This window comes from Eucyclogobius newberryi, unplaced genomic scaffold (assembly GCF_026437365.1).
Source record: "Eucyclogobius newberryi isolate DKJ021-1_F unplaced genomic scaffold, fEucNew1.0.hap1 SCAF_14, whole genome shotgun sequence".
NCBI classification, from domain to species: domain Eukaryota; kingdom Metazoa; phylum Chordata; class Actinopteri; order Gobiiformes; family Gobiidae; genus Eucyclogobius; species Eucyclogobius newberryi.
In genome coordinates, this window is record NW_027315768.1 from 31,478,729 (window position 1) to 31,491,039 (window position 12,311).

Below are 12,311 nucleotides of genomic sequence, written 5' to 3' on the forward strand. Positions count from 1 at the left end.
CTATTATTAACAGTGGATAAGACGGCGGTCAATGTTTAACTAGTGGGTTGTGGTTTGAATCCCCTTATTTGTGCCGCGTCCTCGGGCAAAACGCGTCAACCGCTTTACTTTGCGTTCTGTCGTCGTGATTTGTAGCCGTGAGTGAAATAAGATGAGCTTTATTTGTGCCACAATAAAGAAATCGCACTGTAGTCGGACACACATAGTTCAAGAACAGCAGGAGAGCAGAGTTATGCAGTCAAAAATGAAGATAAACGACATTAAAATAGACTTAAATCTAACAATGTAACTCGAGTAATGTATATAATAATATATAACACGTCGCAATAATGAGGATTAAACTTTACTATTCTATTCTATATCTGTATAAAATACACCATGAGACATTAAACTATAACATAATGTAGATTATTTTGTGCTATCTCCAACTATCTGTAAATGTTGTGCTTTTTTTAAGTTTATTTTTTATTTATTCGTATATTCATAATTTATGCATGCCTTATTTGATTTAATATACTTTACTATTTTTGTTGTATGTTGCACCTTAGTGCAGAAAAAAGTACCTATATATATTTTTTTTTTTTTGTTCACCGACAATGGCAATAAACCTTTATCTGATTCTGTTTTGATCTCTGAAAAGTGGCGATGTGACATTTTTTAACCCTCATTCGCCATCTTACAGTTTATTGCAAATAACAGGGATGTGGGCAGGGACAGGGGGTAGGTGAAAACAGGAATTTTCGGTGCAGGACTCAACAGCATTAACTCAAACACGCAGGAATCGATGAAAACACAACTATGAGTAAGATCACGATGAGGAAACGCGGATGTAATACGATATAAAGCTCATTTACATTGATTTTGTATAATAGGACACATATATAAACCTAAATCTACAAAAATCCATCAAAGTTTCCGCTTTTGTAACACATTAAATGGCAAAATCTGACATAAAACCATATTCTAAACACGACTATAATTTGATCTTTCAGTCGTACAGTTTTCTTTCTCTTCTTTACAGTCCCATATGGCAGCGCGTGAAGTCACAACTCATTCCCGCGTTGTGTGCGTGTGCGCGTCCCGCTGTGCGCACGGACCCGCCCGTTTCCCTCGCGCTGCCCGGGGGTTTCTCTCCTCTAGAATTAAAAAAAGAAAAGCGCGCCCCCTCCCTCCTTTTAACATCCCCTTTTTACTGACGCACCTCTCCGCCAATCGGCCGCTGCGCCTGCGTGAGTCAGTCTGCGGCGTTCCCAATGGAAACGGCAGCGCGAGGCGGGCACGAGGAGGAAGCAGCAGCAGCAGAAGAAGAAGCAGCAGAAGCAGCAGCAGAAGAAGCGCACTTGGTCTGGGATTGACCGTTAAAGACGCGCCGATCACTGCGAGCGAAAAGTAACGGTTGCGATGCAGCGGCAGCGGGCCGTCCTGGAGCCGTGCGGCCGCGGCGGGGAGTGAGGAAGAGGAGGAGGAGGTGGAGGAGGAGGAGGAGATGCAGCTGCGACGCGCACGGTGAACGCGTGGGCTCCGCTCCCGGAACGCGCCGCGCGGTGACGGACAGCCGCTGATCTTTTACTGCGCGTCTCCAAGCGACAGAAGCGGCCACGCCATGGAGAAGGAGCGGGATGCTGCGTGCTTCTGTGGCCGGGGAAGGAGGAGGAGAAGCGGCAGCAGCAGCAGCAGCAGCAGCGGGAGAAGAAGCGGCTGCTGAGCTCCAAATCCTCTTTACTCTTTATTTTTATTTTCATTTTTCATCTCCAACATTGTCTTTTTACGCAATGTCCTCTCCAAACAGGTGACGGACACTTGGGATAACCCCCCTGCGGCACCTGTGTGAAGTGGATCCCGTAGTGGACACGGCTCCGGTGCCTCCGCGGGTCGTTTCTCGCGTTGTGCGCAGTGCTTTTATTTTAATTTTATTTTTATTTATTTTTTATTCCCGTCTCCAGAGGCTCAACGCGTTATCTCTCCGCGGACGGCTACTAATTGGGCCCTATAATGTAGTGCCAACTCCGCCTTGCCCTTCTGCCCCCCCAGTGACTCGCGCCTTCAATTGTTTTTGTATTCCCAAAGTGGATTAAGCCTAATTGTGTTATTTTTTGTGTGTGTGTTGAGAGGATGCTCGGCCCGCTGCTGCCGCTGCACGTTTTGAAACCACCAATGGGAAAAGCACTACGCGGTCCTGTCTTGGAGACTTCCACTGGTTTGAGAGGATCTATTTTTAGTCGTGGAAAGTTTGCTCCGAGTCGCGCCAGCAGGGGGAGTCGCGTGCGCAGCGTCACGCAACAGCAAGCGAGCCAATGAACGTGTTCAAAACGTGTTGAAAATGTGATAAAACCATATTTATAACGACTGAGGAACACCACGATTGAGCTGTTCAGTGGCAGAGAATTGTACAACACTGTATTTATACTAAGCAGTTTGGTGCCGCTTGTATTTCCATATTTTTATCCGTTATAGGCTCATTTTAAAGCACTTTTTTTGTCAGCGTTTATGGCAACAAAAGGTCTGCTTATAATGCAGTTTGTACCAACGTTCAACTCTCTGAAAAGTGTTATGTATTTTTGACAGTTTGCCTATTCTAAAGCGAATATTTTAACTTTAAAACACGTTCCCGGTGAGCATATAGTCCTCACTCACATGTTTATACCACGTGACTAGAATGTACTCCGATTACAATCAAACACGTTCACAGATTCTATAAAGATTAAACGCCGTTAATCAACTGTAAATGGCAAGTTTATTAGTTTAGGACAGAGTCATTCAAAGTGCTTCACAGAACAGGGAAAGATGCGGTAAAGTCAAAACACAAACACAAATCAGAATTTAAATACATAAATCAAAGTGAAAAGTGCAGAGAAAACCCTCAGACAAACAGAACTGCTCCATCACACTTTGGATTACAGTCGACTTGCTGGATATTTCTTCATTTTCCTCCCCAAACTGACTCTTGCATGGAGCTGCTCCGCGTCCAAACTTTTTTTCTAACGGGAGCGTAGTTTTGTGCCGCTGCAATGTCCCGGTCCAATAGCGTGAGCCCTCCCGGAGTGGCACGTCCCGGCCTGAGGGGAGGGACCGAGCACAAGTCCGCCTGGGCCGAGTCCGAGTCGGTGTCGAACGGCTGTCCGCGTCCATACACGTCCAGAGCTCCTCCGCCGACGGCAGCCGCGGCGGCAGCAGCGACGACGCGCTCCATCATCACCAACAACAACAGCCGCTGGAGAGGAGAGGACCATGAGGCGGACGCGGAGCACCGCCACCGAGCTCGCCCGTCCACCACCACCACCACCACCACCACCACCACCACGGTCAGCCGGGTCAGCTTCCGATCCCGGTCCGCTTGGCAGGACCACGGCGAGCGGCAGCAGCAGCAGCAGCGCCAGAGCCAGAGCCAGTCTCCCAGACGCGAGCTGAGAGGCGCCAACTGCCGGTCCGTGGAGCTGCAGGAGCGCAGAGGAGTCGCGAGCAAACCGCAGCCGCCTCCTCCGCCTCCACCTCCTCTCTCCGCCGGCAAGAGCGAGCCGGAGCCGGACGCGGCGATGCCCGAGGCGGCGGCTGTTGCGGCGGCGGCGGCGCGCGTGTCCCTGGCGGCGTGCTGCGCGAGCGTCCTGCGCGTCTTCAGCTCCAAGAAGTTCCAGTCGGAGAAGCTGGAGCGGCTCTACCAGCGCTACTTCTTCCGCCTGAACCAGAGCAGCCTGACGATGCTCATGGCCGTGCTCGTGCTGCTCTTCGCGGTCATGCTGGGCTTCCACTGCGCCGGCGGCGGGGCCAACGTCACGTACGTGTGCGTCTTCTCCGCGGCGATCGCGCTCATCCTGGCGCTGATGGTCGTGTGCAACCGCAACGCTTTCCACCAGGACCACATGTGGATCGTGTGCTACGCGCTCATCGTGCTGGTGCTGCTGGTGCAGGCGATCGGCGTGCTGCTGGTGCGGCCGCGGAGCGCGTCGGAGGGCGTGTGGTGGACGGTGTTCTTCATCCACGTCATCTACACGCTGCTGCCGGTGAGGATGCGCGCGGCGGTGATCACCGGGCTCGTGCTGTCCGTTATCCACGTGGTGGTGTCGTGGATGCTCAACGCGGCGGATGGATTCGTGTGGAAGCAGGTAAGGCGCGTGTGTGTGTGAGTGGAGGCGGTGAGGCGGCGTGCGGGTGCGGGTCGGTGCGCGTTTGTTTGCGGCGGATTGGAGGTTTTATGCACGGTTTTTACGCATGTTTTTTATGCACAATTTTTACACATGGTTTTTGAGCACGGTTTTTACGCATGTTTTTTATGCACAATTTTTACACATGGTTTTTGAGCACGGTTTTTACGCACGTTTTTTATGCACAATTTTTACACATGGTTTTTGAGCACGGTTTTTACGCACGTTTTTTATGCACAATTTTTACACATGGTTTTTGAGCACGGTTTTTACGCACGTTTTTTTACGCACGGTTTATGCGCACGGTTTTTACGCATTGTTTTTATACACGTTTTTTACGCAAAATTTGTACGCACGTTTTTTGCGCACGGTTTTACGCACCGTTTTTACGCACGTTTTTTACGCCCAATTTTTACGCACTGTCTTTTTGCACGGTTTCCTTACTGTGGCAACAAGTGAAACGTAACTTCTACTCAGTATTATGGATCCCCCAACACTAAATTACTACCAAATTGTAATTTTTTGGTTGTGATTTTGAAAACTTTGGTGATATTTGTTTTTCCTCATTATTCTTCATGTTTTTGTTCTAAAGTCGGCTTCATATGGACAGAATAATCAGACAACCCAGTAACTATAATTGATTCTGTGTGTGTTACAAAAATGACACTGTTGGTCTTAATGTTGTTTTTGGAAGACAATGAAAATAACTCTTTCAATCTGTAACATTTTCTCTTTCTACTTTTTGTCTTTGCCACATGAGTTAGTTGTTTTTTAGCACATAATCTCCTTGTCAAAACCTGCATAAGTCTGAGCGATACGACAGAAATCCGATTACTCACAGATGTAAATGTTGCACATGACGTTTCGATAATCCAGAAATCAGACAACGATCAGACTTATTGAGTGCATCCGATCGTAGCTGGAATATCAATTCATGGTTTGTGCGATTCCAAAGATTATACTTGGTTAAGCTTTTATAGGGCTAAAAAATATAGTTTATTCTTGACTATTACAATTTTTCATTGCACTTTGAACACCGTAAACGAGTGGAATAGACTTATTAACTTTTTTTCCCTAACATTGCCTTTTGCTTATACAACGTAACCGTTCTTAGCTTTTAATGCCTTTTACAAGGATAATTATGCTAGTTTTCATCCATTTTACACCCCAGCACTGAAACATAAGCCTGAACCACATGTTTTTATGTGAGCTGTACTTTTATTATGTCTTCACGGAGGTATTTTATTACAACAACGAGCCGAGTTTGTCTCGACGGCTCTCGCAGAATAATGTTGCTTTAAACATTCTCTTGTATTTAGCTGGGTTTACTCCTTTTATTGCTTAAATGCGGCGTGCTGACTGTAGAAAGCTGACGTGGAGGAAATGCTATTGAATAAGTGTTTTGTTGCATGTGGCTCTAAATCCCCCCCACAAGGACTTATTGCTCAGTATTAGGTTTCTTAATGAAAGGACATAGCCAGAATACTTCAGTGGATAATGACTTCAAGATTATCTATTCTTAGCAATAAAGTCTGGGTCACAGCTGCAAATAAAACCGGGTCCACACACTGGGTTCTGTTTGGAAAAGATGCGATTCATTGTCTTTAAGTTTTAGCGTTGAAACGGCTCAAACGCTAAGATTTGTGCTCTTGTAATAAGGGTTTTAAAGCTATTCCTGCATCGTTAGCGTATCTCTCTGAGCTCGATACGCTATTTTAGATGCTGACTGACGCTGTGTGCGACTGAGAACTAAAATGGCGCGTACGTAAGGCGTTTTTTTTAGTTTAGTTTGACGAGGAACATCTAAAAGTGAGCGGGAATTTGAAGGGCAATTTTCAGTTGGATCAGAGTTGACTCAAAAATAAAATAAGACACTAAATTTTTTTTTTTATCAAACGTGTCAACAAAATGAACCACACAAATTAAACCTGGCGTTGTCCATTTTTTACAGATTTAAATGTCGCAAAAAGGTGCAATTTTGTCCGTTTTTACACATAAAATGCCTGATTTCTACATGAAAACCTGACACGATGAAAAACGTGTAAAACATTTTCTTCTTACGTTCACGTGAGTAAACGACAGGTGACGTTTCAAATCTTTAAATATATTTGGCACTAGAGCTCCCCCTGCAGCTCTCTTCTGAAAATACACTGTCAGAAAACAGACGCAAAAGTGTTGTTTTTTTAACGTTTATAAAAAAGTATTCATAAAAAAGGCCGAGGGTTTCTCTGGGGAGTTGTCTTCGGGTCGAGCTCGTCAAATGTCGCAAAGCTGGTTTTTCCGCTCTGAGACAGCAGGGGGCGACGACAAACACTTCAAACGCCCCGAAAATACATCGTTTAAGCTCCATTGTCTGTTAAGTTTTAGCGACATGAACGTCCCAACAGTTGCACGTAATTATGATGTATAAAGCTAAGTGCTGTTGACGAAACCTGACAATTCAATTCTATTTTGTATTTATTCGTCTCAAGCAAAGTTCGTATATCTGTGCATATGACTTAAATTATTGCAATATCGTTCCATTATATGTCCCACTGTGCAACAATTGTGAACTCCCCTGTTCTAGTGCGAGCGTTTTTAAATGTATTATTCAATTGTAGAATCCTCAACAGTGGAAAAGTAACAGGAAATCGTTCTCTTGTAATAACTTTACTTCCATTTTGCATCGTTTTACAACAAAAACCCAGAGAAGCACGCTCTGTTTCAGACTTTATAAGTGTTTGTTAATGCCTGAAACTAACCATTACTTTAGCAGTCGACTAATCAAAAGATTATTTCGATTGTACATTGACACTTTTGAGGCTTTTTATACACATTGTCAACCAAATAAAGGTTGAAAAAGAAGAGAAAATAAAGAGAAAACGTAGGATTTAAGCATATTGCGTCAGTGTATTGTGTATTATTCAAGAAAATCTGACATTTTTATTTGATAATGCCGCTTTCTTTGTCATTAAAGCTCTTTTGGCATGCTTTTTAGAGTCCAGACAACGATTAATGACTATAAAAATACAATTAGGGCTGTTTTAATAGTCGGCTAGTCGCGATCGTTCCGGTTAATCGCCGCAGTTCTAGTATTTACAATCTCTCACTTAGTTGCGGTTACACGCTGCTCCCTCTTCTCACGGCCTATAAATAGAAGACCTATTGAGTAAAATGGTAGCATTATTTTTAATACGGCTCAAGCTGACGTCATCGCTTTGAGTGGATATTGTTTTTCAGCGCCGTTGTGGCCGAGCGACTCATAAAACCCCAAATTTCCCCTCTGCTTTTACGGCACCTCTGCACCTACAGAAATGACCGCACTTTTCCGATGTTGTTTAAAGCCGCGTTGAAATTGCGCCGCGTTATTTGCCTCTGACTTTTCTGCCGCCTTTCTTTTCCCGTTTTTTTTGCCCCGCCGCCGCGACCGCACTTTGCATCAATAACGACTCACCTGTCAAGCGGCGACGCCCTAAAAGAACGCAGTTTTCCCTGACAAGTCGAGTGCTTTGGGTAGACTTTGCATCATGTTTTCAAGCGGCGCTCGAGTTGGCGAGTGACATTGTTTGTGTTACGTGCTGCGCGTTCGGAGTAATGACTTTGGTGTTCACATTTGGAGGTGTGAATGATGTAGAAGATTGGCAGCTTCTGACTGTTCCACCTTTGTTGATGCAGATGAAATTGGAAAACTCAAAAAAATGGCACCTTTTTATTTAGTCGGCGGGTTGTAAAAAGGAGCAAGGGAACAGTTGATGTGTTTGGAAGAAAGAAAAATACTTGTACACGTTTGGCAGATTGTTACGTCTAGACGACTGGGGTCAAGGCGTCGCCAGAATGGCCGCTCTTGTTGGGTGTTTGCAGGATCAGAGGTGTACCGGGTTTAGATCCGGGTTTAGACCTGGTTTAGACCAGATTTAGACGTGGTTTAGAGCCGGGTTTAGAGCGGGTTTAAACCGGGTTTAGACCTGGTTTAGAGCGGGTTTTACTTTACTTTTTACCTTTTACTTTTCTGTCCTTTTAAAAAATGTAGGTCAGATACTTCCTCTCAAATATTGTGAGGTACAGTTTTACTTTTGTACTTTGGTATTTTCAACCTCTAAGACTGAACTGAAATGACTTCCTTTTGCTTCTAAAATAGTCACAGTTATTTATTTTTAGTCATATCGTGACCTGAATAATCACAGTTCAATTTAATTAAATAACATTTATTTTTGTCCCGCCCAAAATCACAACAGCAGTTTCCTCGAGGGCGACAGTGAAAAACAGATTAAACAATGCTCAGAGGGACATGGCAATGTCCCAGCGTCCCGTGTCCTTAGACACATATCCCAGCATCCCGTGTCCTTAGACACATGTCCCAGCATCCCGTGTCCTTAGACACATATCCCATCGTCCCGTGTCCATAGACACATGTCCCAGCGTCCCGTGTCCTTAGACACATGTCCCAGCATCCTGTGTACTTAGACACATGTCCCAGCATCCTGTGTCCTTAGACACATGTCCCATCGTCCCGTGTCCATAGACACATGTCCCAGCGTCCCGTGTCCTTAGACACATGTCCCAGCATCCTGTGTCCTTAGACACATGTCCCATCGTCCCGTGTCCATAGACACATGTCCCAGCGTCCCGTGTCCTTAGACCCTCCTTCTCGGCCAGGAAAATCTTCCAAACCTCTTTGGGAAAAAGCAGAAACCTGGAGGAGTTCCACAGCAAAGGAGAGATCTGACTCCCTCTGACGGAGGAGGACGCGAGAGAGACAGTGGAGCTGGAGCCACTCAGGAGGAGAACCAGTTCTTCAGGAGGAGAACCGGTTCTTCCAGTCTGATAAGGAACCATTCATATGGAGTAGAGACTGCTTCACCAGGGACTCGAGGAGCATCTGGGTCCACAGGTCATCCTGTCCCACTCCCCCCCCCGGAGAGACAGGAAGTGGGAAAAGAAGAAGACAGATTGCAAGTGAAATTAAATATTAAATCTAGTTTGATAGAATAAGTAGTATTTATCAGAGGATAGAGCTCAAGCTGCCATACTACCCCTAGCATAGTTGCTCCTAGGGCAGCGTAGCTGAAACTGTAGCTTTATATTTCTGTTCCTAACTGGCCTTAGGACCATAAGTCATTTCAAAGGGGAACGTTTTAAGCCTGGACTTAAATGAAGCGATTGTGTCGGCCTCATTAACATGGATAGGAGCTGATTCCATAACACAGGAGCTTGGGAGCTAAACGCTCTACCTCCTGCTGTGCTTTTAGAGACTCTTGGGACCACCAGAAGGTCAGCATTTTCAGAGCAGATTCCATAACACAGGAGCGTGGTAACCTCCTACTGTGCTTTTAGAGACTCTTGGGGCCATTAGAATGGCAGCATTTTCAGAGCTGATTCCATAACACAGGAGCTTGGTACCTCCTACTGTGCTTTTAGAGACTCTTGGGACCACCAGAAGGCCAGCATCTTGAGAGCAGATTCCATAACACAGGAGCTTGGGTATCGATGAACTGTTTTAGACCCTTGATTCCCCTTTACAGACGTTACACACTGCGTTTTCATCCACACTGCACAAACACGTGGACCCCTGTGAACATGTTAAGAATGTGCTGACCCCCGGAAACGACCTTAATACTTTTCAATCCTCTCCCGACAAACGTTCTCGGCGGTTTCTTTTCTTTCTGCTAAACTAAGCCGGAAAACCCACCCTCCCGTTTATGTTTCACTGACCCCCGCATCCAGTTGTGTATCTATTGTCATTTGGGTGTTGAAGTTATGGTGTGGGAACGATTTTTGTATTTGTTCTTTCCTCGGTAGAATTGTTGTTTTTAAAGTAATTACGCCGTCCGGTTTACATACCGACTGGATAACAATGTTTAGTTGACATTCAGCTTATTTCTTCTGGCAAATCTATTGGAATATGTATAGAGGGAGCCATTGTATCTATAATTTAAAGACGTACTATGTATTGTTTCTGATTTGATATGAGAATGATATTCCACAGTTAGTCATTATTAAACAGGTTTTTCTTGCATTTATTCTCTTTTTTTTTCTTTTTTTGAGAGGAAAAAAATATTTATACATACATGGATGTACAAATTTAAGTTCACTTATGCATACACACACACTCATCCATTTTCTCTTATGCTTATATTAGAATAATAAAGAATACAAATAAATAAAACAAATAATAATAAGAAAAAAATAAGATGAAAAAAAAAATGAAAAAAAAGGGGGGTAGGGCTGAGTAGGACATAGCGAATTGAAAATATGTAAAGCATAAGGGTCAGCAGAAAGTGAACTAGGTTGCATCGAATGGAAAAAAGGGTTAAAGCATCTGTTCAATATCAGGCGTTATATTTCTCACAAATACAGAATCAGAGTCAGAAAAATTGTATTGCCGGTTCCAAAAATAAATAAATAATAATAATAATAATAATTAGAAAATAATAAATAAAACAATAACAAAATAAATAGAAAATTTGAAATTAGAAATTAGAAATTAAAAATTGAAAATTGAAAATTGAAAAATAGATAGAATGGAATAGAATAGAATAGAATTGAATTGATATCCAGGACCCCTCCTCCTGGTTGTGTCACACTGGTGTAGCTAACACTTTGTAGAGAAATCAAAAAATTTCAAATGTTTCCATGGCGATTTTTGTCCACGTGCTCGAGCTCGATTCATCTTTTGCTGCATACCGTCGTGTCGCGGCGAGAATAAGACCGCCGTGAGCTGTCTGCATCAAACTACAAAGCGTTTCATGCATTTCTGTGCCCGGTTAGCGCTTGCCAGTCGTCGCTAGAATCACTATGGCGACCAAAAACGCTGATTCAGACTCATCGCAGTGAAAATCAGTAGCCGACAGCCCGCCTTCCAGTAATTGTAGCGCGTCTCCGTTGGAGTGACTGCCAGAGGACGACAGAAAACAGACGGCTCCATATTGGGTATTAAAACATCGCCGCTCGATATAACTGGCTTTTCTCGTGGGGGTTGTTTTTCATTCAAATAATCTAATCCAGATTTTCCCATATGGTCAAATGCAGACTGTGTGGTATATGACATGTTTATTTATCAGTTGACGACCCAACGTGCTCTGAACAGACCTAAAAATGTCTCGGGAATGAAGAGTTTGAGCCGTTTCACCACATCTACATTTACACGTTTACAGCCACAATGTGCTCGCTTTAATGGCAGTTTTAAGCACATTTACCGTATTTTCCGGACTATAAGTCGCACCTTTTTTCATATTTTTGGGCCGGGGTGTGACTTATACTTATATACTTATACTCATACTCCGGAGCGACTTATATGTGATATTATTTGTTATTTTCACATTGACAACCGACCAACTCTGGTGCGACTTATACCGTATTTTCCGAAACAATAAGTGGCACCATTTGTCATATTTTTGGCCCGGGGTGTGGCTTATGTGATATTATTTGTTATTTTCACACTTGCAACCGCATTTCACACTCCAGTGCGATATGTATGTTACATATGTTTTTTTCTTCTCTATTAGGCATTTTTTGGCTGTTGCGACTTATATTCCAGTAAATACGGTACATTCTTTATAGATGTTTGGTCCAGTTATGATTTTTGAGTTTCAGAATAACGATATTCAGACAATACTATGTCAGTCCAACAGAAAAACACGTCTTTAAATGCATGAGCAGAGGTTTAATCATCACATGTATAGATATTTATTTATAGATATGACAGAAAGACGGAAAAAGAAAAACGAATAAAATAATAATAATAATGCATCTGAGCAAATTTGCCTCTCCACTTTTATTTTATTGCTGCTGTTTTATTGCTTTTATATGTATGTGTTTCTATTAGTGATGCAATATTGAAAAAAAATAAGAAGAAATAATACAATTTTGTGTCCTGACAACGATATTCAGACTATATTATATCAGTCCAACAGAAAAACATGTCTTTAAACGTTTAATTATCAGACATGTGAATTGTAAAATAATAATCACAAAGTACAAAAATATCACAGTTTTCAACATAATTTTTTCATTTTTATTTTAAATTGTAAGGATTTATTTTCACAATAAAATAATTCTCTGACAAAATTGACACAATATTATCTAAATTTCAATATATTTCCCACCACTAGTTGCTTTTGGGCCTTGTATATTTATTGGAGCTGCCGCAACTGAATAATTCCATAAAGTATTCTGTCGTTCTGATTCAGATCT

At 43.2% G+C, this 12,311-nt stretch overlaps 2 protein-coding genes across 3 annotated transcripts in view; both read left to right on the forward strand.

The window, feature by feature from the left end:
* The first annotated feature begins 3,000 nt into the window (after positions 1-3,000).
* On the forward strand, positions 3,001-3,693 carry LOC140359099 (uncharacterized). The gene is made up of 2 exons (XM_072443971.1): positions 3,001-3,631; positions 3,684-3,693. Exons 1-2 carry the CDS (start codon positions 3,009-3,011, stop codon positions 3,691-3,693), a joined length of 633 nt encoding a protein of 210 aa, XP_072300072.1. The 5' UTR covers positions 3,001-3,008.
* Positions 3,569-12,311, forward strand: part of LOC140359965 (adenylate cyclase type 5-like) — a 101,380-nt gene continuing 92,637 nt past the window's right edge. For both annotated transcript variants that reach the window (XM_072445249.1, XM_072445250.1), the window contains exon 1: positions 3,569-4,100. In XM_072445249.1, coding sequence (XP_072301350.1) covers positions 3,696-4,100 — 405 coding nt within the window. In that variant the 5' untranslated portion in view covers positions 3,569-3,695. The remainder of the gene's footprint in view (positions 4,101-12,311) is intronic.

Excerpts from the sequence above, each read along its gene's own strand:
- LOC140359099 (XM_072443971.1), top strand. The coding sequence starts at position 3,009 with ATGTCCCGGTCCAATAGCGTGAGCCCTCCCGGAGTGGCACGTCCCGGC.